Raw genomic sequence first — 26,067 nt, forward strand, 5'->3', positions numbered from 1 at the left:
CCCTCAGCCGATTCGTTGCCGCTTCTAGGTTCTCTTTGTTGCTTTTTTCTCCTTGGTCCCTGCTCCTCCGCCCGCTGCTGTTGGCCGCGTAGGCTGCTTACTCCGCGCCGCCCGCCCGCTCTCGGCTCAACACAACACCATGGCCCAATACACCAACAATGCCGCCGCCGCCAGCCCGGCCGTCAACTCGACCCCGGGGAACCAGTCCGGCCCGGGCTCCCAAAAGGGCACCTCGTCGACGGCCAACGACACTCCGCAGGACGACAGCCAGGCCGACGCTGGCGGCCCCAACGCCCAGCACAAGCGCGTCTACCAGGCCTGCATTCCCTGCCGCCGCCGCAAAGTGCGATGCGATCTCGGCAGCGTCGACAACCCCCACGACCCGCCTTGTGTCCGCTGTCGTCGAGAGTCCAAGGAGTGCTTCTTCTCGGCCACCCGCCGCAAGCGTAAGACCGAGGACGACGGCAGCGATCTCGAGGAATACATCATTAGAAATGGTCGCCGCAAGCTCCAGGCCACCAGCCCCGGCCGCTACGATCGCAGATCCTACGCCGAGTCTCCTGCTCCCCCAAGCACCGCCGCCAGCGCCAGCGCCAATTGGCGAAGCCAGCCTCTGCGCCGTCCCGATGGCGGCCGTCGCGACAAGAGGACCGGCGAATACTCCGATGACGAGGGCAACCAGACTCTCGAGAACCTCGAGGCACAGTCCGTGATGCGCCATCTCGTCCACGGGCCCCACGACGCCCTCGACCTCCTCTACAAGGCTGCTACTGATGGGTCAGTCGTCCTTCCTTCGCCGTCTATGCTTCTCTTACCAGTATCACTAATATGCCCCTCCCCCCAATAGCCCATCTTCCGACCACCGACGCGATAGCAGCATTGTCTCTGCCGCTGCCGCTGCCGCTCCCATCTCGGCCGCCTCTACATCCCACACGAATCCTTTCGGGCTTCCCAACCGACGCCAATCTTCCATTCGCGAACTGCCTCGCCAGCCATCCGCCTCGGCCCGCCCTGCCCAAGTCGAGCACCACTCCTCCGATCTGGCCTCTCACCCCGCCTATGCCGACGCTATCAAGGCATGGTCCAGATTCCGCTTTGTTCGCGCCGGTTGGTTTACTGCCCAAGAGGCAATCGAATACATTGACTAGTACGCTCCAACCCAGCCTCACTGTTGCACCGTACCTGCTAACAAGATCAGCTACTACAAATACCTTTCTCCTCTTACGCCCATTTCGCCACCCACTTTCAGCAACCCCGCCTCTCATCTCACTCTCCTGACGGAAGAACCCATCCTTACCGTCACTCTTCTCACCATTGCCTCCAGATATCGCCAGATCCCCGGCACCGGTGGCCAATGCCGTTCCCACGCCATCCCCGAGCAGCTTTGGACATATCTCCGTGGCATGATTGAGCGGTGCCTCTGGGGCCAGGAGGCCTTTGGCGGCGGATTCTGCGGCTCCGGTGGTTCTGCTACCACTGCCATGCTTAGCGAGGACACGAGTAGCACTGCTCCATGGCGAGGCCTGCGTAAAGGTAGCCTGCGAACTCTCGGCACCATTGAGTCGTTGCTCATCCTCACCGAGTGGCATCCCCGCGCTCTCCATTTTCCTCCACAAGAGGCTACGGACGAGCTCGTCATTCCCATGGCTGAGTCTTCGCCGCTCATGGCCACAGAGGACGAAATGTCTCGCCCGACAGGCGGTAACTTTGGTGGAAAGAGGATTGAGAGCTGGCTCGAGCCCGCCTGGCGAAGCGATCGCATGTGCTGGATGCTGCTGAGCACGGCCATGGGTCTTGCCTATGAGCTGGGCGTCTTTGACGATATTGATGCCATGCTCAAGGACGACGCCCTCGCTCGTCCAGAATACCGTGACGAAGCCTATCGCCTGCGTGCCAATCGCATCAAGCGTCTTCTCCTCATCTACACCTCGCAGCTGGCTGGTCGTCTTGGTTGGACCAGTATGGCTCCAGAGCATCTCCGTCGTGCCGACCCTGCTGTTGCTCGCAAGCGCCCCATGACGACCGACAGCAACACCCCATCCACCAGCTACTCCCTCTCCAACACCTTCAATTACGTGCCCGACCTGGAGCTCGACGACCAAATCATCCACTGCTGGGCCGGCATCAGCAATGCCATGTATATCGGCAACGAAAAGTTCTTCAAGTCGCGCCAGCACACGACAGACATTATCCAAAGTGGCAAGTACGTCGAGCTGCTCGGCGAGTACGGCCCCATGCTCAAGGACTGGTACCGCGAGTTTGAACTCTTCCGTCTCCCCCAGTATATCCGCTACATCTTGACCATCGAGTACGAGTATGTGCGCATTTACGTCAACTCACTCTCTCTCCAGGCGGTCGTGGAACGCTGCACCAACAACGCTACGCAAACGGTCTCGAACAACTCCAACGGCCAAACGCAGCAGCCCACGCTCTCACCCGCGACACTCATGACGTATGGTAAGCTTCCTATTGGTCAGCTAGGTGGCTTTACCGCGCAAGATCAAGAATACGTTCGCGAAGTTGTCGACGGCTGCCGTAAGCTGCTCCATACTGTGGTCGATGGCCTTCTGCCCGGCGGTTACCTCAAGCATGCGCCGGTGAGGACATATTTCCGCATTATTAGTGGAGCCATGTTCCTGCTGAAGACGTTTGCCCTCGGTGCGCCGCGAGCTGATGTGCGTAAGAGCATTGATCTTATGGATCTCACTGTTGAGGCGCTCCGCAACTGCGTGGTCGATGATGTCCACCTGGGTCTTCGATTCGCCGACCTGCTCGAGACGCTTACGAGCCGCCTCCGAACGCGTTTCATCCAGGCACCCACCGGCCCGCTGTCTGGCAAGGAGCAAAGCCCGATGCCCGAATCTGGTGCCGCCGGCGCTCAAGCCGGCGAAAGCGGCTGGTCTGGCCACGCCCAGAAGCTGCGCGACGGGCTGAATGGCCAGCGCCGGCCTCTCTCGCCGACCATTGAGGGCAACATCTCTGCTACTCCGTTTGACCTGGGCACCGGCAGCTTCCACTACCACCCGCCCGTATCTGCCGGCCCCGCCACGCCCGCAGCCATGGAGAATGGCGGCACCGCTGGCGGCATGGACGTGACGCTCTTTGAGGAGTGGAACAATCCCGGCAACGAAATGTGGTATCTGCCCGCCGGTCCGGCATTTTTCCAAAACATGGGCGGCGATGGCGGCGTCTCCATGACGGCCGAGGGCGTCAACGTCGGCGGTCTGGATCTGCTCGAATACATGGCCATGGACCCTGTGCAGTTTCCAGGCTTGGAGTCTGGCGGATCGGGGCAAAACGGAGGAACCCAGCCGCTGTAGATGGAGCGTACATAATCGTGGGTGAATTGTTGATACTATGGGCCGGGTTTCCATAGTCCTCGGTGCTTTTGTTTTTATTTGTCACGGCCAGCAAAATGGCAGACATGAGTGGATGGTTTCATGGCTTTGGTGTATTTTGCGTCTTTTCTGTTTCTTACGGAATGTGTTCAGTAGCCTTTTTCATGACGGGAAAGAGAGCGAACGACTGGAGTTTTTGGTAGCGGCGGCGGCGGCGGCGTTGATGATGATAAAGCTCTGCTTGGAAGTGCAGAGCAAGAAACTAAAAAAAAGGGACATATATACATATATATACACACACTTCTTAAAGCGGATCCACATTTCCCAACTAGCTACATGTTCGATAAAGTCGGCGTCTCGCCATCAATTCTTGTCAGTTTCATGGTTCATGTGTCAGCTCTGGAACAAATTCTATGTTCTAGATGGATGTGAAGGAATCAATAGAATCTCGTATGTATTCTCAACTTTTGTCTCTATTTGTTCTGACCCAAGACGGGCAGGTACTTGCTCCTCCTATTAACTCATGTAGCCCAGCAGCTTTCCCCCTGTCCCTCCATCTTCTCTCGGGCTTTTTAGTACGATTTCAAATAAAATCAACATAATGAACATGTACTGATATGTAAATTACCCGTACAGACAAACGGGCAAAAAAAATCAACAAGAAAAAAAGGGCAATGAGTGTGAACGCTCTCCCAGCAGTAGAAAAGTACTATGATGGCAGTAACAAGAGATGATGAAGAAGTGGGGGAACAAAAAACACATCCCTCTCATAACAGGCGTGGGAAAATGAACAAGTATTGATTATATATCCAAAATCAAGAAGGAGAAAGAAAAAGATGCCAAGCCCGGTTGTGTCAACGGGGATGCAAATGAAAAAAGAACAAATAAAATGAAGAAGAGGGTATATCAACAAATGAGAAAGAAAAAAAGTAATCGACAAAGCAAGGTGTATAAGCTATGTTGTATGAGTGCAGAATCGGAAACAAGTGGTTGCGTATAGACGCCCCATGTTATTGTCCAAACTGCGCGGCGTGCTTGCCGTGGGCATCGGACAAGTCGTTGAGGATGCTAATTTGACCGGCCCGATCCTCGCAGGCAAGCTGCAGGCTGGTGCCCTCGACAAAGTCAAGCACGACACTGTTGGGGAGCTCCTGGACCTCGACGTCTGGGCAATACGGCGGGCGAAACTCGCTTAGGTGGTAGCGCTTAGTGCCCTGCGCAGCGCGGCTGCTAGGCGCGGGGAGGGCGCTGAGCACCAGGAATCCCTGCGAGTCGATGCAAATGTTGCGGCGCTTCCAGAGCAGGTTGTCGGGAAATTGCACGTTGACGTCGCCCAGATACGAGACAATCCAGGGCGAAGTGCCAGTGGTGGACGGGCGGGACGCTTCGACACGCTGGTCCTCGTCCTGCGCAAGCGGCGACTTGACGGTGGGAGGGAGGGCGGTCTTGCCGCGCGTTCCAGAGAGGTTGGAAAGACGGCGCATGAAGCGAGTGGCACGGGAGAGCTTGCCATCATTCGACTTGTCTTCGCCGCCAGAAGGGGCGTCGTTTGAGTCGGGAGAACGGACCTCCTCACTTTCCTTGCCAGTTGATCGGCGGCTGCTAAAAGACATACGAGGCGAGAAAGACCCGTTGGTGGGAGGGGGCGAGGCAGCAGGAACAGAGTCTGCCGAGGTCGTTCTCTTGTCCTTCATCATGCCCCGTACAAGACTGACGGAAGAGCGGCGTCCCTCGTCCTTGAGCGAATCAATTGACGAGTCCATGGTGGCGGCGCTGACGTCGTGATTGGGCTTCTGGTGGCTGACAAACAGAGGCGATTGCTTCAGGTCCAATGGGTTGAAGCCAGAGGTGTCTCTGGAGGTCTCGTTTTTTTGCTGTTCAGGGTCGCGCACAATCTTGGCCGTTACTGAAATCGATTCTGGGGTGCCACGATACGAGTCAGGCGAAGGTTGGAACATGGAGAGTCTGTTGGAAATGGATCCTGAGCGCCCGCGCTGTGGTCGGCTCGTGTCGGGCGAGGAATCAGAGCCGTCGCGCGAAGGAGGAGCGGTCATTCGGAGGGAAGAAGCGCGCTCAATCACTGATGGAGCACGCAGAGGCTCGCTCTTCTTGACGGAGAAGAATGTCGACTGAGGGCGCTCACGACTGACAGGGCGAATCTCGGTGGCGCCGGTAGCGGACAGCTTCTCGAGAGCCTTGATACGCTGCGAAATGCTGGAGCCAACATTGGACTTGGACGAGAGGTTTGCATTGGCCTGCTGCTGTTGGGTAATTTTGTGTAGATAGGCAGCTCCAGAGCTCATGGAGCGAACCGAAGACTGAGTCCCATCCGAGGGCGGAACGAGGTTACTACGGACAGGGTTGGAAACAGTTCTCGCAGCGTAGGGCTGCGGGGTGGTGTTCGTAGAGAGGGGCAGGGCCGCAAGACCGTCGGGAGTAATTGGAGTGACTGGCGTTTCAGTAATGGATGGTTTGGCATTCACATCTTTAATGACAGGCGCGGCAGTGTAGGTTCCGTTTTCTTCCACCTGCTTATCGATTCCGGTTGTCTGGATGGGGTCAACAAGTCCCTTGCGCTTCTCTTTCTCGGATTCGGTAGCCTCTCGCTTGGGCTCAATGTTATCCGTCCTAGGCTCGACAACGCTGCTCTCCTCTGGCTTCGCATCTGCGATAGTCTCCTTGGCTTCAGACTCGGCAGCGACAGCCGACTCGTCAGAAGGGACCATAGAAGGAGCTGCGAAAGGGTCTTGCGAGACCTCCGCAGCAGGTGTCTCGACAGATTGCTCTGCTGCCGCCCGAGTGGCAGCTAGAAGATCCTGAGCAGAGGGCTGCAGGGGAATACCTAGGCCTACGGGCTCAGCCGTGGGCGGGTCAGCTTCCTTGGCGTCTTCCTTGGCTACTTCAGCCGACGGCTCTGCGGAGTCTTCGATTGGCAGAGAAGCAGAGTTGTTGGTTGAGAATCTGGAAATTGGAATTGCGACTGGTTCCTCGGCAGAGTCAGCATCCGTTTCGGGAGGGCCAAAAAGGGCAGCCTCGGTAGCCTTGATGTGATCGTGCGTCGTCATGTGCGTAACATCCGTGTCAGGCAACGCAGCAAACTCAGCGAGAGCAGAAGCCTCTCTTTGCTGGGGCGTCGTTTCGCCGGTTTCTTCCTTTTCGCGGACAGTTTCCTCTGTGCCGTCGGAGATGGATGACGCCTTTGTTGAGTCGGCCGTCTCCGAGTCGCCCAATGCCGGGCTTGCTGGGTGAGAGTCTGTGGCGGTGGCCTCGGAGGCTTGGTCGGCGAGGGATGCGGTAGATTGAGCATCAACGAAAATGTCAGTTGCTTCACTTGCGGGTGTTTCCACGGGGAGATCATCAACCGCAGATTCAGTGACTTTGTCATTCCCGAGGGACGCATCTTCAGTAGCTTCAGCATTAGCTTCCGCATCCGCTTCAGCAGTCTCAGCGGCGGCAGCCATATCGTCTCCATCATGGGCAGCCTTTTGAGCAGCCAGTCGCTTCTTTTCGCGGAGCTGCATAGCCTTTTTGAGTCGTGCCTTTTCGGGGGATATCTTCTTGGTGGGCTTGAGGGTTGTCTCGGAGGTGGGCGAGGTTAGTGCAGGGTCGTCATTCTCTTTGGATGCATCATCGGCGTCGGCAGAGACACCAAAATCCATAGCGGCAATTTCTTCTTGTGGAGAGACGAGAATGTTGCTCTCTCGGCTCTTGCTCCTCTTGCCACCTTTGCCGAAAAGCTTGTAACCAGCGGGGATAGCAGACACAGGTCTGAAGTTGCCGGCAGTCTGAGGGCGGATATTGACGTCGAGAGAAGGCCGGGGACCAAGCTTAACCTTGGGCTTGCCATAGGGATAAGACGAAGAGCTGGATAGGCTGCGATCGTAAGAGTCCGAGGTGGAGGGACGCTCATCGGCACCAACAAAAGTAGGAGTTTCGGTGGTATCCTGGGCAGAGAATTTGCTTTGCTCAGGTGAGGAAGCTAGATCGGCGTTGAGAGTGACTGGGTCCAAACTCCAGCTAGGGTCCACGGGCGTTTTGGGAGGTCCAGCATCAGCAGTGACTGACTTGCGCTTAGAAGCTGGCTGATCGTCCTCATCCTCCTCGGCAATCTCAACTAGACGCTTCTTGCGAGAGCTTGTAGAGGAGGCAGTCGAGCCTGAGGCGGTATGTAGAGAGCAGGCGGCGGACAACTTCGTATCGGTGAGGGCGTTGGCAGAATCGATTTCGAAAACGGTGTCGTACGGTGAGAATCTCTCACAGACAAAGTTGAAATGGACGGCAACACGAGCTGGTGGCGTGTTAGTTGGTTGCACAGCTGTCATGGCGAGACGGCAAGCGGATAAATGTTGCACGTACCTTGTATTAAGCGTGATGAGTCTTCGGGGAGATATTTGAGGACGACATTGCGACGTCTGTATTTGATGTAGCCGTACAGGGGGCTCTCCTCGTCGTACTCTTCAATGCTGGTGCGAAGCTCGGCAATGCCACCAACACCAGTGTTGAGGATGTCTATTTCGTCGCGGCTAGTGTATTTGAGTAGAAACCTGGGCAATTGGCATGGTCAGCTGAGGCCTGCGTTTGAATGAGTAGAAACATGTATAGGAAAACGCACCAGCCTCCAGGTTCAGCGGCGGCGGCCTGGAAGGCCTCTGTGACCTTGGGGTCGTCAAGGCCGTTGAGCGACATGGCTGTATAGACTGCAGGCCCTCTTGGTGGCTCGCAATATATCTAGCTGAAGAAGAATGACCAATATGGTCGTGGAGGGCGGTTTGGGGCACTCGAATAGCGCAGGGGTTTGGCCGGCCTGCCAGGTATCGAAGGGGGTCGGTCGTCACAGACGAGACACACAAAGTGCAGGATGGAGTGAATGTGTCGGGACGAAGCTTCTGGGGACGGTCATGAAAGCTGCGAGGCGAGAATATTGCTCAAGGACCAGCTCCGAGCAGAGAATGAAACAGGTTGGCGGGAGATGAGGAGGTGGAAAAAGAAGGGGCTCGTGGAGGGGTCGTCCGGTGTGTGGTGTATTAAGATCTCGGCCAAGGGTCAGGAGCGGCGCTGAGACGACACGACAAGGACGATGACCTAAGATAGGACCCAAAGCCTGGCTGGGGAAGGCAAAAGCAGAGGCGACGTCGAAGGAAAAGGAAATATAAGGTCAAAGAGGCAGTGCGTGCGTTTCGGTAGCGCAAGCGGCCAGTGGAGATGGGGGTTGAAGAAGCTGGCGTCGAGCTGCAGAGAGAGAGTGAGTGTATGTGTGGCGGGCGAGGCTGGCCTGACCAGGACTGAAAAGAAGGGCGAGGGAAAAAAGCACCTCGGACGGAAGTGGTGAGGATGGAAAAAGAAAAGACGAAAGAAGAAAAAGCAAAGGTCAAAGAGCTGGGGCGAGACAAGTGCGTGGTCTCGGCTGACGCGCAGGAGGTGCAAGCTGGACAAGTTACTGGTACAGTTAGCTGCTGAGTACTGGGAATGGGACAGGCGAGCTTCCAGGCGTTGGCTGTCGATTCAGGGGCAAGACGGGAGACGGGAGACGGGAAAGCTGGTGCGGGCCCAGTTTAAGGGAGCAATGGCGTTGACCGGCGAGGTGGTCAGTGGTCAGTGGTCAGTGTGTTCTCACTGGTCAGTTGGTTAGTGCGCTGGGGATTGTGAATTGGGGGAAAAACGCATTGTTTCCGCCAACGGCGCGCCACCAACACACTGGCATGCCGCATTCCAGAACGAGAAGAAGAGCAGGGTTTCTATTCCAACACGCTAACCTTGGAGCAAGGAGCACGGAATTGCCACGAGATGCTCTGGGAGGTGGGACGAGCTGGCAGTGCACTTCCCCGGATTGGCTTCAGGTGTCTCGACATGTGCTCCCGATGCGCAGCAAGTAGAGCAGGGCGGTGCCGAGTTGTGAAACACTGCCGTCGACAGGCCCAGCAAAAGGGCGACCTTGTTCACAGCGCCGAAATGTGCAACAGTCGCACTAAAATTAGCGGCATGATGCACACCACAAGTACTTTCATGGGGCTACCTACCTTAGGTAGTTGCTAGCCGAGCCAGAAATATTTAGGGGCCGTTCTGCCACGCCGATGATTAAATGTACTTGCAGCTCGGCCGCCGCAAGTTTCCCATAGCCTCCTTTTTCTTAATGCCTGGGATATAGCTTTTCAACTCCCACCGCATCGAATTAAAGATATGACGCCGCATCGCCTCACATCACCGCACGCTTTGGGCGCCGCTCAATGGCGAGGGGACGTGCCCCGGGCCTGAGCACTTGAAAGGATTGCAGCCACGCAGCCAACGGCAGGCAGACGCGTGCCTTTTTCGGGCGTTTCTTCCAGAGCATCTAGCGGCTTTCCAGCGCTCCCTACTGGTACAGTGGTGTACCTAGGTACTAATCTGTAGTTGGTAGGTAGACTCTCACCACCCCGGCCCGTGCCAGCCAGGGGTTCCTCCTCCCTCGGAATATCCACCTTGATTTGATGTGGAGAGCCAAACTCGCGACGAGCTGCCAACCTTTGCCTGCCCAACTGCCCTCGTCCATTGCCATCATGACCAACATTCATTCCGCTTCCCCCAGCTCTCCACGACAGATGGCCCTACCAATCGCACTGCCGCTGTCGCCCACAATTCCCACCGTCCAAAGCAAATTCACAACTGCCATGCCATCGCTCAGCTTTGCCAACCATCCAGCACCTACCTTGCTTTTGCAGCACCGACGCTAGTCCAACGATTTCCTTCTTCACCCTTTCTAGGCCCGCTTCTTCCCAAACCTGCATACTAGCAAACTAGTAGGCTACCCGGTACATATGCGCAACATCAAAATGGGCTCCCTCTACGACTGATTCAGGTCGTCCACTAATAATCGCCATGCTATGATGAAGATTGCGCCACCACTGTGCCATACATGCAACCTAGCCCCCGTCTCCTCTGCTGTGTATCCCAACTTCATTTAAACACATCTTACAACTGTCCTTTGGCTGCAGAAAAGAGTTTCTGCTGTTCTCTCATAGACCCCTGATGATGTTCCTCTTTGGACAACAACCCTTGCAACCGGGCCTTTCAGCCTTTTCTCTTGTCCGGCCGGCGCCTCTTTGTACAGGCTGGACTAGCAGCCTAGCAGGGTCCCCCCTGATAGGTCACGCTTTTTGGCGCATGGCGATCTGCAAGCCGAATTTTCTAATTTCAACTTGAAATACCATGGACGTGAAGAACGCGCTTTTTCCAATGCCGGGGTCTTGTGGCGTCGGATACACGAACCAGTTCTCGTCAGTCGACCAATTGAGACACACAGTGCCAACCGTACAGTGCGGTTCTAAATATCCACGCTTGAACAGTTGAACGACTCACATCACTGCAACATGGCTCATGTTTCGTCGACGGATCATTACATCTACGGCACATTTCCTTTTGGTACTGCTGCTGGGGAGTCAGTTCTTTTCGACGCTAATGCCCAGTTTTATTTTAGTATATCCAACTGTGCTTGTTTCTGTCCTCGCCCTACTCACTCAAACCGGGTAACTATATATCCCAACCGTCCTCTTGTTTCGTCCAAGGACATCTGACTTTGCTATTCCGTCCAGTACAAGGCCAATACGCTTTAGACGCGATTTGCCACCAATTCTTTGACTGCATTATAGACGTCATTGCGTGTGTAGTTTCCCAGCAGTGCCTGCGCCTCTTGCGTTGTCTCCAGGAACACATTCTTATCACCACCCATGCGGGCCGCCTTGGGAATCAGCGGATGGTCCTCGACTAGCGGAAGCTCCTCCTCGCCCAAGCCGAGCGCCCGACGAAAGTAGTCGAGGTACTGCGCCCACGTCAGATTCTCGTCACCAATGGCCAGAACCTTGCCCGAGACGGCCTCACGATTCGCAATGGCACCTGCAATCGCCTGCGAGAGCGACCTGAGCGTCAAAAAGGCCACGCCGCCTGGTGGCGCCGACTCGGCGAGGTCGAGCCTGCCCTGAAAGTACTGTACGAGCTCACCCGCAAACGGCGACGCGACAGTTGGCGAGATGTCACCCACGAGAAACGGCGGGCACAGGCTCGTCGCCGCGAACCCCGGCCGCGCCATCGCGACGACGCCCTCGGACTCGAGCTTGCGCGACCGCATGTACGTGTTGGTGTCGACGAGTGCGGGCTCCGCGTGCCAGTAGTAGCTGCCTATATGGATGAACTGCGCGACGCCGGCGTCTCGCGCCAGCGCGGCAAAGGCGGGCACGGCCTGGCCGTTGGTGCGGAGCAGGAAGGCGTCGTGGTCCTTTTCGCTCGCAGGGATGTGTCGAATATCGGCACCCGCCGCGAATATGACCGTATCAAAGGCAGACAGCTGCTCCTTGGTGATGTCGGCGTTTAGGTAGTTGCCCAGAAGCAAGGGAAAGTCGGCCAGAGGCGACGGTGTCTGCGGCTTCGTGCGGCCCGAGATGGTGACGCTGTGGCCGAGGGAACGTAGGTGTAGAGCAGCATGGCCGCCAATTAGGCCAGTTCCTCCGACGATGAGAGTCTTCATTTTCGGCGAGGATGAATGTAGATGCACTGTGTGATTGTTTATTGTTGGCTGGGATCAGAGTGTCTGGATGCTCCAAGTCTGAATGCAGTCTAGATTCGCGCCCATTGGGGTCTTTAAATATAATTTCGCATTTTCTCTTCTTTTTTAAACAAGCTTGAATCGTCCTCGCCAATAGCACAACCTGACAAATCACACCCTTCGTCCGGCGCCGTTGAAGCGTGTACTGTTAGAGTTCAGCGTTTGCGGACTTTCAAGGCCTGGATACGCGCGGACTTTCCCCGATCGAGCAACTTGATGCCGCCAACGACGGGTACGCTTAATCATCCCGCGTGTGCCGTGGACCCCGAACGACTTGCCTTGGGATCCCCGACGACTTGCCCCTGGACTTCTCCTGTCCCCGACGGCATTCGGTATCATGGAACAGGGGCTTACCAATGTGAAGTTGCGCAAGCTCATGCTGGATCGAGCTTTCGCGGGTGGTGCCGCAATGGCGATGCATGGTGATGGGACGGGCGCTAATTCACTTACACGGTTTGGACTACGCCAAAGTATGGACTTTCAGCCATTTACGCTACTGAAAGATCCAAGGGCATGTTGAACCCTCAGTAACTATGAATTTTTTCTTTTTTTTTTTTTTTCAATTCTGGCCGTGCGTCTTCTGTGTAGAAGCGTCGCGAAATACCCAGAATCTAAAGCCAGTGTGCGCTAGGATGGAGTTCGGACGACTAGCGACTGTCAGTGCTCGATGAGTCGAGCGAGCCGTAATCTTGGTAGGTTTACGAGCCGCATATCGAGTCTCTCAAATCCTGAGAATGGCTACAAACACCGGAAAACAGGCTCCGCGACAATGCGCCTGGCCCGGCGCATGTTGCAGCTCGCCCATCCTCAGCTTCGTCCATCTTAAGCATGCGCCCTGCACCCTTGCCAATGGCAAACTTCTTGGGGTCTGTTACAATTGAATCACACATTCTGGATCTCATTGTTTTAATCTCCAGTGCCAAGAACTGGATGCTTCTTGGTCTATCTCCGAATGAATCCAAAACGAGCTACGGCCAGTAGTCCAACAAACAAGCCGTGTTTGGCGTCGCCTGTAGATGCAGTTTCACACGCTTCTGGCAGCGTCTTTATATTTCTCACGATATTCATGTCATGCTTTGGTGAGATGTACAACGATGCAGAACCAGCTGCATTTACTTGCAGACTGCTGTGTTTTGTAGTCATGGTCCTTGGTTGAATGGACACGCCGTTTGCTGTCACTTGCGCCGACACCGACAGTTGCAGAGCAAACAAGCATTGATTGGCAGACGGCCTGGCAGCTGCCCCTGCACCGGGCTCGCGTTTGGCCATGTAAGTAACAACATGCAACGAAAATGTGCTTGGTAAAGACTCGCATTTCCCCTTTTCTCATCCCGCTCATTCCTCATTTTCTTCATACCTGACCAACACACTTTGGCAATTACCATGGCCGCCAACCATCTCCCTCGCGACCAAGTCATTGCCGACTTCAAGGCTGACATGATCTCTTCGAAGGGTGTCGATAGTGCTGTCGACTTCCTCATGCCATATTCTGCTTCCATGCCATCTGCTTCCACTGCTTCCACGCAAAAGCCCTACATGCCGTGCAAAGCAGCCCTCGACGACCTCAAGCCTATGCTCATCTCCCAGATGAAGTCGCAGAGACACCATCGGGGCCGTATGGTCACTGTCCGTGTGTGCACTGCGCCTGCAAGTAGACTCTCTGCCATTGTCGCCGTTGTCGAGGACATAAACGGCACTGCTGTGCCTCTGTTATTGTACAGCCCGCCTGCCAGCTCTGCAGCCCGTGCCGACACGATCCTGCCCGAAGGCGCCGTCTGCATCATCAAAGAGCCGTATCTCAAGCCCAAGAAGAAGAAAGACACGTATTCCATCAGAGTGGACCATGTCACCGACATTGTGTTTCTCGATGAGACGGACAGCCGGGTCCCCGATGCTTGGAAGTAGCCAAAGCCTGCTGCATCCAGTGCCGAGATTCGTCTGCAGGGAAATGCCCACGTCAAGGCACAGAACTAGATGTCTGCTTTGAGTTCGTGAGTTTCCTTTGACTCCTTTTGATCCGTTTCAACTTTTACAGTTTCCGTGCTAACTCGGGAATCCTCACAGGTACTCCCATGCCATTGACCTTTCCAGCACCAACGAAGAGAGGCAGCCTGCCCTCGTCAACCGCGCTCTTGTCAATCTCCGACTCGGCCGCTACAGCGCTGTTCTGACGGATTGCAGTCAAGCAAACGATCCATCGACCCCAAACTCGAAGCTTCTCTATCGCACCGCCATGGCACATTACGGCCTTGGAGACTTCTCCAAGTGCCGCGATACATTGCTTCAGCTCATCGACGCTTTCCCCAAAGAGCCAGCTGGCGAGTCCGCGCTGGCACGGGTCGACGCCAGACTCCATGAGCAAGCCACTGGCCAATATGCATTTACTAGCATGTATCAGCAGGCAAAGAGCTCCGGCCCGGTCGACTGTGCTAGCTTCTATGGGCCCGTCGAAGTACGCGAGTCACCCGGCCGCGGACGTGGGCTGTTTCTCACCAACGATGTTTCTATCGGAGACCTGATCCTGTGTGAAAAGGCATTTGCCTTTGGCCGTTCCAGTTATCAAATGAACGAAACTCTATCCTTCTTCGGAAGGCGTATTCGTTCTGTTGTTGATACGAAAGAGAAGGTCCTTCTTGTGAGTCAGATTCATCAAAAGCTTCTTCACAACCCCGAGACTTCCCGACCAATCCTCGAGCTGTTCGCCGATTCGGGAGATTTTGAGCGAAACATGGCCGCGCCTGGGCCTGGCTGTGAGCCAGTGTTGGATTCGTAAGTTTGTCCAAGCCTGACACTTCCTCTATGACTCCCACGATGGCATTCTAACCCTTTCCGACGTAGCTTCCTTGTGAACTCCATCGTCGACTTCAACGCTGCTTTGTACCTTGCAATGGTTCCAGGGCGCCTGAGCGAGGCCGACCACAGCGTGCCCCTGGGACCCTTTCGCCATGGATCTCACGAGGAGATTCCGGCAGGCAACAGCGTCTGGCTCAAGGCCTCTTCCATGAACCACGCCTGCTACCCCAACTGCTCTCGCGTTTTCATCGGCGACATGGTCATTGTGCGTGCGGCGAGGGACCTCGCCGCCGGCACCGAGCTTTCCGTTGCGTATTCCCCGCCCGTAATGCTCGAGACTGCCAGCCAGGTCAAGGACATGACGATGGCGGCCTGGGGATTCACCTGCACTTGCGACCTGTGCGAGGCCCGCCAGCGCGCCGCCGACCAGGCTGCCGACGGGCAGCGCACCATCATCAAGGACTCCACCGAAGCGATCTCCCACAGCACGCCCCCTGCAAACTCCGAGCATCGCATGCGTCTCTACAGCGACATTGTCGCCAAGTATCCGAGCTACGCCGGCCCAAACCTAGCCCCCTGCATCGAAGCGTGGCCGTTGGTGTGGTTCCACGAGCTCTCACTCAGGACACTCAACAAGGGCCACGAGGCCGTCATCGACGGCATCGCGGGGGGTCTGCGGGTTGCCGGGTTCGTGGTCTCGTATTCGCGTGACAAGTTTGAGATTGAAAAATGGGGAATGCTGCAGTCCCGGCTCCCCGAGATCTTGGCGAGGCTGTACCAGGCGTACCGGAGAGTCAACCTGCATGTGTGCCCCGCCATCAAGAAGTACGCTCGCACCGCGTTTCTCGTGATGACGGGAGAGGATGAGACGTTTGGCCAAATGTTTCCCACGCTTGCGAAAGAGTAGCCGAGGTGTCGCCTTTTCCTTTCCCTGTCTTACTCAAGTCGGTTTCCTTGTCTTCCCGGCTTGGATAACGTAGCTGTGTGGATTTTACACTTTGAACTTTTCCCGACTTTTGATGTTGTCAATTTGTGAAATCCTAATCCTAAGGGGCTGAGATTTGTTTGCTTGGCTTGTTAATGAGGAAGTGGCCGAAATAATGCCAAAGCATTGACTTTTTGTATGGAGTTTTGATTTTACAGAGATGGATCACGATACTTGCTAGGACACTTGTAGAGTACACATCAGGATAAGTGACAGATTGGCAATTTACTACATTACGCAACGAGTACAAAGTAGGTTGAGCAAGCGAGCATTTCGTCATGAATTTATGTTTATAAAACAATTTTACTACATTACGCAACGGGTACAAAGTAGGTTGAGCAAGCGAGCATTTCGTCATGAATTTACGTTTATAAAAAAAGAATAAGAATAAAAAGGAGATAAAGAGGACAACTATCCCGAGACCCACGACGGGATTGTACCGTTCTAAAAACGTACATTATGCCCAGCAGAAAAACCAATCATGTTGTTGTTGTTGGTTGCCCTCATCGACGACTAGATTGCTTGCTTCAACATCTCTCTCCAGCATGTAAGAAATCTTGGCAAGTTGAAAACGGGAAACAAGAACAAGACATGTATGGTTGGCTATCGAGGGCGAATGCTAGAGCACAGTGCCGCCCTTGGCGGGCTTTTCTTGTACGAGCGTGTCCTCCCCGGCGCGTGCTACCTCGGCGTCCTCGTCGTCGTCGACGACGGCCACCTCTTCCTCGACGACAGACTCGTCCAGGGTCGTGGGCACAAACTCTTCCTCAGCAGCAGCGTCGTCGTATCCACGACCGCTGTTGGTGGCCGAGACGCCAATAGGCGCAGTGGAGCCGTCGGCAATCTTTTGCTTCGTCTCGGCCACAATCTTGTCCACCTCGGTGGTTTTGGCAGTGGCCCTGTCGCTGTCGGCGTCAGCGGTGGTTGCACCGTTGGTGGCTCGCTGCATGGCGTCCTTGTCGAGGCGGACAACCATGCAGGACAGGTTGTCGGTGCTAAGACGACTTAGGGCGTGCTCGACGAGGCGCTTGGAAGCGGCGGTGGGGTCCTGTATCTTGCGGACGATGTCGACGGCTGCTTGGTCGCCGCAGACATCCCAGAGCTGGTGGTACTGTTAGTCGCGTCGCTCGAGATTGTTAGTCTCACATTGGACTTACTCCATCGCAGGCAATAATGATAAATTCGTCAAGCTCGGGCTGGATGACCGTCTCGGTAGTGTAAGGATGCCCAGTGACGAGATCCTTCATGTAGGCGTCGCCCAAGGCGCGAGTAACAGCCAATACGCCATTGACTCGGTTATTCAAGATCAAACCACCAGCATTGCTGATGCGTTTCCCTTCGTTCTCGTCGCTGCCCTTGTGATCATAGGACAGACGAAGAGCCTTGCCGTTACGACATAGAATAATACGAGCGTCGCCGACGTTGGCCGTGTACAAGACTCGCTGTTTGTTCGGCGGCGGTTTCGACGGCGCCGAGGTAGGTGCTTCCTCGTCGGCCGGGTTTGCCTTTTCTACATCACTGTTGGGCTCGGATAGCTTCCCATTCTTGGCGACGGGTATAGAGATGTTGGGAATGGTAACATTGTGGCGGTCGCTGGCAGACCGCTTCTCCCAGCGCAATACGGCAATGGCAGCCGTGCATCCACTATTTTTCAGAGGAAGCTTTTCTAGCTGGGCGTCGCAACTTGTAAATGTCTGATCGAGGAGCTCGGGCAAAGGCGCATCGGGATTCTTCCTGACAACGTCTTCGAGAACAATATGGAGCTTCTTGCCGCACCAGTCAGCGGCAAAGGTACCAGCGTGTCCGTCAAAGATGGCAAAGTAGCCATTGTCAGACTCGGCGACTTCCGTACTTGATGCGTCGGTGGATGACTTGTCAGACTTGGAGCTGGCGGTGCCGTCAACGGCAGACGAGTCGAGAAAGTTGTAGAGGAAAGCATGCGTGTCCTCCATGGTACGACGACATTTTCTATTGCGGTCCTCCCAGACACCGACGCGAAAGGTCGACTTGGGGCCGGGGACTGAATCGCCGGCCGAGTTGTTCTGGTGGCCCTGGGGCACGGCCAGGGCCGGGTCCTGCTTGCCGAGCTTCTGGAGGGGAGAGCTCATGTCGGGGCTGTGGCGCGAGCTGGGAGAGAAGCCAAAAGAGCTCCTGGCAGACGCGAGGAGGCTGCTGGCCTTGCTGCTGACGCTGCTGCTTCGGCGTTTCTTGTCTGTGGAACCGCCGTTATCCTGCCTGGTGGGCGGGCTCCCATTGGTGTGGCGCTTGTCACCGCTGGCAGCCTGGTCGGTCGTCTTGATGGCAGCGACGGAGATGGGCTGGGGAGCGGCGGTGGCCTTGGGAGAGGGCGGCTTGCGGTCAGAGGCGGTCTCGGTCTCGGTCTCGGTCTTGGAATCTAGCGAGTTGGAGTTGGAGCCTCCAAACATTCTATTAAGCAGACTTCCTCCCTGCGAGGAGAAGCTGCGACGCTTAGAGCCTGCCAGTTTTGTGGAGGGCTCGTTCGATGGGGGGGAGAAGGAAAGGGTTGGGTTCGTCGGTCTCGTTTGCAGAGGATCCGATCGAGAGTGCGTCGTTGGGCGTTCGGGGTGTCAGCCGGAGGGCGAGACGGGCAGGCGGCGCAATCGGGGATAAGCTCCAATGACGGGCGGCGCTGCGGAAAGGGCGCCGGGGAGATGTTATATCGCCAAGTCTAGAAATCGAGTGTATCGCAGATATTGTCCGGTAACGATGCGCGGTGTAGAATGCTGACAATGGGATGGCAAGTGGGCTGTTGAGGCGAGAGTTGGGAGAGACGCTGAGGGGTGGGGAGAGATAAGTGGTTAGCTAGCGGCCGGGCCTTGGTGGGGTTGGTTTGGGCAATGAGACCGGGGGTGGTGGCGGCGATGTCGCGGGCGGGCGTAGCGCAAAGTGTGGGAGAGAGCAAGCACAGTGCTCTGGGAAATGATGCCAAGAGATGGAAGAAAGAGACAGAGAGAGAGAGAGAGAGAAATATTGGGTGAACAAAATGGCTGGCCTATGTTCGGATGGCACGGGGCAGCAGGAGCTGGGCAAGGGATCTGGAACAGAACCGTCTGGGCCGGTTCAGTTACGACGGGCGCGCGTGCGCACGTACCTTGTAGCAGAGGCGGCAATGTCTCAACAGGGTCGAAACAAGACTCGTGGTTTGGAGAAAGGCGCCAAAAGGCCTTGCTTTCTTTGAATAAAAAAATGAAGGGGTCAGAAGCGAGCAGAGGCGCTTGTAGATGTAAAAAGAGGCAATGCTCGAGGTGCGTGACGCCCAAAGGCAAGGTAGGTAGTCAGCAGCCGCAAGTAAAAAGGCAGGGGAGGAGGAGGAGGAGGTACCTCTTTGGGGACACGGAAAGCTGGCCCGTTGGGTGACGACGGTTCGACGGATATGGCGGGGGGAGTGAGCCTGGCTGGCGGCGGAGAACAGGCTGTGTGGCTTTTACCTTGCTGTACCAGTACGGAGTAGCGTGTGTACCGGTGGGTTAACTTAAGGTACCTACCTATAGGTAGGCAGCCGGTGGGCAGCTGTCCCACACCACCTCTGCGCTGTGGTGCATTTTAGGGGTTCTGACGTGCTGCAGGTAGGCACATTGCGGGCGTCTGCCAGTGGCTCCTCTCGTCTCCTGGCGGTTTAGCGGCCGTGCTACCTGGGCGTGGCTCAGTCAGCGGGCCTGCGTCTGGGGCGGAGACGACATCACCCATAAATAACTGCCACCACCAACTGTAGCTACTCTACTGCCACTCCTCCACCAGTAACTACCTACCTAAATAGACGTCTTCCAGCAGCGTCGCCGCCCCACGCATGCAGCCAACTATATTTGGCGGGTACCGCCTGTCGCACACGTCCTCTTCCTCGTACTCATCTCCATAGCCACGATTCACGATTCAGCCTGTAGGCAAAGGTCGAGCATAAACTATATTCACGGTATAAACCAGCTCTATGCTTTCCCCCATGACAGTCCTCTACTATACAACCATCCACAGCCATTTGTATTGTTCCATCCGTGTGCTTTATACAGAGAAACAGAGAACACAATTCCACCCACCATGCCGAGAACATTGACCAATAACGAAAACACAGGCAACGAGTAAAAAAAGAAAGAAACGAAAGAAAAAGGTAATGTAGCGAGAGTATCTTGTTTCAAAAGAAAAAAAGAAAAAAAAAAAGAGTCGTATTCAACGACTCACATTCCAACGCCAAACAGCCAAAACATACAGCAAGAAAAAAAAGCGAATGGGAAAGAAAAGAAAGGCTTCCTCGTCTAGAGAAAGCATACATCAACTTTCTTGTTATATCCTCTCGACGCGGCCCGAGTCTGTGTCCATGAGACCGCCGGTGGTGGGAAGAAAATGTCATCAAGCGTTAGAGGTCTAAACCATGCCATGCCAACAATGCCGGGGTATTGTAAGAAAATAAACAGAAAAAGAGCGAGAAAAGACGGAAAAGGCCCCTACGCAGATCCTCGCATGCGCTGCTTCCGCGCCAGCCAGTCTCCCAGCAGATTGTCCAGCTGTGTCGTAATCTCGGCCAGCTTGGCATTCTGCTCCCTGAACAGCCCGCCAATGGCTGGGTGGTCCGCGCCGACGGGCTCCACGTCCGACTTGTCGTACACCACGGCGAGGAGGTCGCGGATGTGGTCGCTCTCGTCAAAGAATGCGCGCAGCTTGACGTCGTCCCACGCCTCCTTGCGGCTACTAGCGGCGCTGCCGCCCTTGGACATGAGCTCGGGCGATGGCGAGGCGTTGGGCGAGCGGTCTTCTGCAGACGACGTGTCGGGCACCAGGCCAGGCGGGTTGGAGGCGTTGCTGGGCGACATATGGGTTGAATCTCCTGTTTGGCCGGCGCCAGTCTGCGGCGTAACGGTTCTGTCTCTGGACATGACTGGTGAAGAGGGCGATGGAGCACCCCGGGACTTGGCGGCTACAGCAGCCGCACCAACAACGCCGGCCGCTGCAGCAGTGGCCGCAGCGGTACCAGCAACGGTGTGGGGTTGGTCTGGCGAGGTAGTCTCCTCCTCTTGCTCTTCTTCCTCTGAGCTGTCGTTGGCCTCGAGTTCCATTCTCATCTTGGCCTTCTTGGTCTTTTGTGGCTTGGGATCGGCACCGCTGCTGGGACTGCGATGGGGCATAATCTTGGATAGGGCAGCCGATGCCTTGTCGCCGCGGCTGCCCGACGACGCGGAACGGCTGGGTGCAGACTCGGAAGACTGCTGCAGCTGGTTGGACGATACACTGCGCGTTTCTTGCGTCTCGGGGTCGACGATGCGCATCGAGGCGGGCGGCACAGAAGAGACATCGTTTGTGCGCGTCTCGTTGAGATACGACGAGAGCTCGACAGTAGAGTTTTGCGCCTGCGAATTGCCAAACTTGCGCCCGGCCTGCGGCTGCGGCTCGAGGCGGGGCTGCGGCTTTTGCAGCTTGCCAATGCGCTGGGCCTTGTCGGGAGAGCCAGCCTCATCTCGCTCATCGGCATCCATAGCGTCCATAGAGCGCTTGCCAAAAGACTCGTCGTCTTCTTCCGACTTCTTCTTGTCCTTTCTAGAAAAGAAGCTGCGAATGGCGCTGGGCTTCTTGTCCTTGGTCTTTTTCCTTTCCTTGTCCGACACCAGCTCCCTCTCCATCTTTTCCAGGCTGGAACGGCTCTTAGCCGAGTCTTTGCCTGCAGAATCAGTCGACGGTCTGGCGCCAGCAGCATCACTGTCGCGGAGCAGATTGGGGGTGAGGGTAATCTTTTTGGTTTCCTCGTCGTTGAAGAAGGAATCTGTGTTTCGCACCGTGCCGTTTCTCGACCGGCTGACACTTGTCGTCTCATCGATAATCTCCTCAACGGAGCTAGTGTCATCGTCCCCATCTCTGTCGAACTGGCCAGAGTCGTCTTTGACGAGACCGCCCTCTTTAGCGACGGCCTTTTCACCATTGATGTCTTTGGCGTTTCGCGTATCCTGATTCTCTTCGCTCTTGGGATCCTTGGTGCGGAGCGGCTCTACGCGAGCTTCCTCGGTGACTTCTTGGCCCTCTTGCTGCGCAGACTGTGCAGCCTGCTCTCTCGCGGATTGTGGTTGTGTGCCAAAGAGCTCTTCAATGTCCTCCTCGTCGGTAGAGTAATCGAAATCGGAATAATCAACATAAGTGGGTTCCGCAAAGGCAACTGTCTTGCGTTTGCGGCGTATGGCTTTGAAGGAACTCTTTTGCTTGACGGCTTGGTCTCCTAGCATAGTTGCAGAGAGCTAGTTGAGTTAGTCTAGGCCGGCGCGACGCACTGGGGACAAGAGGTCCGACTTACATCGATATTCCTGTGCTTGTTTAAGCGAGCCAGTCGTTCTGTGGGAGTCTCAATGTGCTCGGCAGGAAGATAACCAATGCTACTGTCCTTGACGACACGCACAAGCCACCAGTAACTGTTGCTGTCGTCAAGCAGAACCATGGTATCACCCTTGGTTGCGTTTGCTTGGCCCTCAACCGTGGCGACAAAGGTGTGAAGAGCGTAGACAAACTCGAAATCAATGTCCTCTGAATCATGTAAGCTTTCATCCGAGCTAAAGTCACTGTAGTCTTGATCAAACAGGGTGGCAGGGGTCGCATCAGCAGGAGCGTCATCTTCTTCTTGGCTAGGGTCCGAGGGGGGCTCCGGAGGCCGCTTGATACTGGTCGGTGTTGTGTGTGAGAGCTCATGGACAGGTTTGTCGCTGTTGCTTTCTGTTGCCGGTACTTCGGGTAGACTACGCGGGGGCTCGGCTTGGCGTTGGGTAGCCAGCGACGACCCAGATACCTAATCCAAGGCGATGTCTTGCTGTGTGCGTAATGGCTGGCTTTGGTCTTTAATAGACCAAGGCCCCTTGTGGCCAAGCTGGACAGTCTCCGGTTGGTCTTTTATTGCTTCAGGCTTGGTAACAATGGTGGGCGACGGTTCGGTGTCGGGATTCGATTCTGTACCCTTGATGCGGACGCGGATGCTGGACCGAGAAAGAAGAAGATGGCGAGGCTGCTGAGAGACGGGAGTAGCCTGCAATTGTGAACTGAAGAAGCGCGCGGCCGCTTGGCGACGGAATCTCGAGGTAGTAGGGAGGGAAGAGACGCGGCGGGGCCAGGCGTGGGCGCTCGCGCTCTTGATTGAGGTTGGAGATGAATTGTACACACCGTCTTCTATCGAGGGAGAGCTCGAAATTTTGTCCATGAGGTCGTCATCGAGGTCGTCAATGGCTTCACCGTCCAAATCCTCCTCGTCCGAGGACGAGGCGCCATTGTGAGCAGCGACAATGGCGTCCTGCTCGTGCTGGCGGTAGGAGTCCATGGTGAAGGCGTCGGTGAGGTCGGCAGCCTGCGCGTCGGGGTCTTGGGTATCGGAATCGTCAAAGTCGGCAGCGTGACGGGTGCCGGGCGCGGATTGATGCGTCCGCGAGCGGCCGCGAGAGGTAGGGCTGGTCGGTATGATGGGGCTGCGCAGCTCCTGGGCGGTCTCGTGGGCGACCTCGCGCAGAGTCTCGGCCTGGTGAGGCGCTCGGTGGTGGATGTCGTCTGGATCGAACTCGGGATGGGACTGGTTCTGGGTCGAGGGGCCGTCGTGATCTTGCAGGTCGATCGTGTCTGCTCGAGAGGGAACAATGGGCGACAATGTCAGTCAGGAGATCCGGGGCAACGCTCTGCGGCGTAGTGCAAAAAAAAGAGGGCTAGCTCTCTATCCCAATCGCGCCGCACTGCAGCAGCTCGTCTTGTCTGTCCGTCTCGAATATACAATCTTTCAGACACGGCGAATAGCACACTCGTACTGGACGCGCGCGCGAGACACAAGCAAAAGCCCCGAGTTTGCGGGTGACAGCACGTCAGGCAGGCCGACTGGAATGTGCAAGCTGGGCGGCGGAGCGGTCGACGTTTGTGCGGAATTGGGCGAGCGGGAAGAATGTAAAAGAGAGAGAGAACAACAGCAAGGCGCAATTGAGCAGGCAGCAAGGGGAAGAGAGGCTCGCGCAAGTAAGAAGAAAGAAAGAAAAAAGTAACAGGCCACAGAGTCGTGGGCGTACGGGTGGTAGTGGCGAGACAGGGGACAAGGGGGCCAACGGTCGGGGGGTTAGAGAGGAACAGCACTGGGCATTTGCACAATGGGAGGGACGCCACGTAACAGAGAAGGCAGGCAAGCCTGGGCCAGGAAGTAGTGACAAACGTACCGGCTCTAATAATGGAGGGCCTAGTCATGATCACAGAGCAAGGACTAAAAGCCGGCCACTGGGCGAGGAGGTGGTATTGGCGTCGTCGTCGTCGTCGTCGTCGTTGTCGTCGTCGTCGTCGTCGTTGTCGGCGGCGGCGGACGAAATAGAGGTGGCCCAGGCGGCGGCGACGGGCTGGCGCGAGGCTAAAAAAAAATAAAAATAAAAAAGGTGTATGACCAGCCTCCTTGTTGGTGTGTCGTCGGTGGGATTCGAGAAGCCAAGGGGGAAGCGGAAAAGGTGGACAAAAGGACAACGGTACAGAGTACAAACTGGTTAGTGCGTGTGTGAGGAGTCTGAGAAGTCAGGACAGGCAAGACAAAGGCGCGGCGGATTGAATCAGACAGCCGTTCGGCGCGCGTGTGCGGGCGACGGCGGCGGGCGGGGGGAAATGGCTTGTCCTGCCCCTGGAATATCTTGCAGGAGGTGGTGTTGAGTAGGTACTAAGTAGGTAGGTACTCTGTACTCGTGGTCATGGAAGTGTACAAGTGGTGTGCACCAGCAATACTAACGTAGTCAAGGTATTTTAGTGGCCGCTCATCCCCTGGCTGGCGTGTTTGGGGTTGTGGCTCATGTGCTGCCCAATGTGGAGAGCCTGAGGGAGACGCGGCGGCGAGAGAGCACAATCAAGAAGAAGAAAGACTGAACGAGGTGCACTGCTGATGGACGATGGTGCGTGCGTGCCTCGAGATGCATGGACAGACTAAACGTGGGCTGCACATGTCAGCGTCGATGCAACAATGGAAAACCTCCCCCGTGCAGCTGGCTGGATACGATGCGGCCAGGCACCGACGACGGACTGGCAATCGATAACCTGATACAGCGCTGCAGACCAGACCAGCCATCGGCCCATGCTTGACGCTGCCCCCGCCGGCTCAAACAGCCAGCAACAAGAGGCTGGTCGTCAACCTACCTGATTTACTGAGTAACCAATCGAGTATGCGCTGCTATTCTGGTGGCTGGCAAATCTTAATCATCATCGCTAATTGTCAAGAAGCAGCTTGCCTTGCCCATTGCTTTAGCCGCCCTGCCCTCGTCACACGCTGCCACCGCCAGCAGCCACTCACAGCTCCCCCCTGGATTCCGCCGCATCACACATCACATCACCTCGAACAAACACCATCGCCATATTCTCGCGATGCCTATCATGACCACACGCTCGACTCTCAGCATGTCCTCTGTTAAATACCCCTGTCCGTTCCTGTCCTCATTAGCATTAGTCCACCACCGACCCCTGCTGAAATTATACAAAAAGCGTCGATCGCCGAGAATCCCTGTCTGCCCACCTCCACGCTCTTGGTGCTGGGAGACCTCGAACGGGAACGGGAGACCAAGCTGTTCCATCCAATTACTCCTTGCCACGATGATCAGCCGAGAAATGTCACTGGCAGCAAGATGCGCATACGACGGCAATACAACGACAGGATCAAATTCGTAAATGATGTAGCAGATACCGAGTTGCGGTCCATCTAGATGTCCTCTGCCATTGTCAGCTTGCCAGCAGCCACACATTCGCTGCGCTTGTCGTACAGACTCGACTTCATTTTTTGACCCCCTCGTAATCTGTACCTGGCTGGCCTCGTACCTGGCCTCGCACAAAAACACACCGCCAGCCAACAATCACCTCACCTTGTTCCTGTCCAACCAACCAGGGCCGTATCCTCCAAACGCCCGCTCTCACGTCAAGAAAAATCAGAGACCATCCCTCGCCGCCAATCTTTATCCTCTGCATTTTACGTAGTTGTTCCGTAAGCTTTCTGCAATGCTAAAGCTTCCTTCCCGATGCGAAGAAATCAGCCTCGGTCGCGGCCACGCCGAACGCTTTGCTTTCTCACCACCCTCCTTCTTGAGGCCCATAATCTACACCTGCTTACCCCCGAACCCAATCCCGCGCCCACGATACGCGTCGTCATCTTGTCATGGGTCTTCATGTATCCCGATATAGACATAGACATTGAATTCCGTATATGCACGTGTACCATGTTGCGCTTCCTATTCCGCTCATTCCGCCTGCCTTTTTCAAACTATTACGCATCTACGTCTTCACAAAAGACATCATTCATCAGCATTCACAGTACCAAAAGACCAAAGCTCTCGTAAGCATAGCATAAACATGTACATTTTAATTAATGCGTCGCTCAGACTGCTATTGTCCTCATGAGCGCGACTAGA

At 55.7% G+C, this 26,067-nt stretch overlaps 7 protein-coding genes across 7 annotated transcripts; 3 read left to right on the forward strand and 4 right to left on the reverse strand.

Moving 5' to 3' along the window:
• Positions 1-139: 139 nt before the first annotated feature.
• LMH87_010778 (uncharacterized protein) lies at positions 140-3,320 on the forward strand (the record flags this gene model as incomplete). Its single annotated transcript, XM_056199811.1, has 3 exons — positions 140-777; positions 848-1,147; positions 1,199-3,320. The coding sequence occupies 3 exons, from the start codon at positions 140-142 to the stop codon at positions 3,318-3,320; spliced, it is 3,060 nt and encodes a 1,019-aa protein (XP_056051724.1).
• Positions 3,321-4,348: 1,028 nt separating this feature from the next.
• Positions 4,349-8,024, reverse strand: LMH87_010779 (uncharacterized protein; the record flags this gene model as incomplete). The annotated part of the gene is made up of 3 exons (XM_056199812.1): positions 4,349-7,626; positions 7,695-7,882; positions 7,951-8,024. The coding sequence occupies 3 exons, from the start codon at positions 8,022-8,024 to the stop codon at positions 4,349-4,351; spliced, it is 3,540 nt and encodes a 1,179-aa protein (XP_056051725.1).
• A 2,896-nt stretch (positions 8,025-10,920) lies between these two features.
• Positions 10,921-11,832, reverse strand: LMH87_010780 (uncharacterized protein; the record flags this gene model as incomplete). The annotated part of the gene is made up of 1 exon (XM_056199814.1): positions 10,921-11,832. The coding sequence occupies one exon, from the start codon at positions 11,830-11,832 to the stop codon at positions 10,921-10,923; it is 912 nt and encodes a 303-aa protein (XP_056051726.1).
• Positions 11,833-13,293: 1,461 nt separating this feature from the next.
• Positions 13,294-13,815, forward strand: LMH87_010781 (uncharacterized protein; the record flags this gene model as incomplete). Its single annotated transcript, XM_056199815.1, has 1 exon — positions 13,294-13,815. One exon carries the CDS (start codon positions 13,294-13,296, stop codon positions 13,813-13,815), a length of 522 nt encoding a protein of 173 aa, XP_056051727.1.
• A 69-nt stretch (positions 13,816-13,884) lies between these two features.
• LMH87_010782 (uncharacterized protein) lies at positions 13,885-15,610 on the forward strand (the record flags this gene model as incomplete). Its single annotated transcript, XM_056199816.1, has 3 exons — positions 13,885-13,901; positions 13,975-14,679; positions 14,749-15,610. 3 exons carry the CDS (start codon positions 13,885-13,887, stop codon positions 15,608-15,610), a joined length of 1,584 nt encoding a protein of 527 aa, XP_056051728.1.
• A 697-nt stretch (positions 15,611-16,307) lies between these two features.
• LMH87_010783 (uncharacterized protein) lies at positions 16,308-19,498 on the reverse strand (the record flags this gene model as incomplete). The annotated part of the gene is made up of 5 exons (XM_056199817.1): positions 16,308-16,790; positions 16,846-18,164; positions 18,438-18,482; positions 18,801-18,881; positions 19,459-19,498. 5 exons carry the CDS (start codon positions 19,496-19,498, stop codon positions 16,308-16,310), a joined length of 1,968 nt encoding a protein of 655 aa, XP_056051729.1.
• Positions 19,499-20,145: 647 nt separating this feature from the next.
• Positions 20,146-23,884, reverse strand: LMH87_010784 (uncharacterized protein; the record flags this gene model as incomplete). The annotated part of the gene is made up of 4 exons (XM_056199818.1): positions 20,146-21,921; positions 21,978-22,204; positions 22,832-23,278; positions 23,857-23,884. 4 exons carry the CDS (start codon positions 23,882-23,884, stop codon positions 20,146-20,148), a joined length of 2,478 nt encoding a protein of 825 aa, XP_056051730.1.
• Positions 23,885-26,067: the final 2,183 nt, after the last annotated feature.

This window comes from Akanthomyces muscarius, chromosome 4, assembly GCF_028009165.1.
Source record: "Akanthomyces muscarius strain Ve6 chromosome 4, whole genome shotgun sequence".
NCBI lineage: Eukaryota > Fungi > Ascomycota > Sordariomycetes > Hypocreales > Cordycipitaceae > Akanthomyces > Akanthomyces muscarius.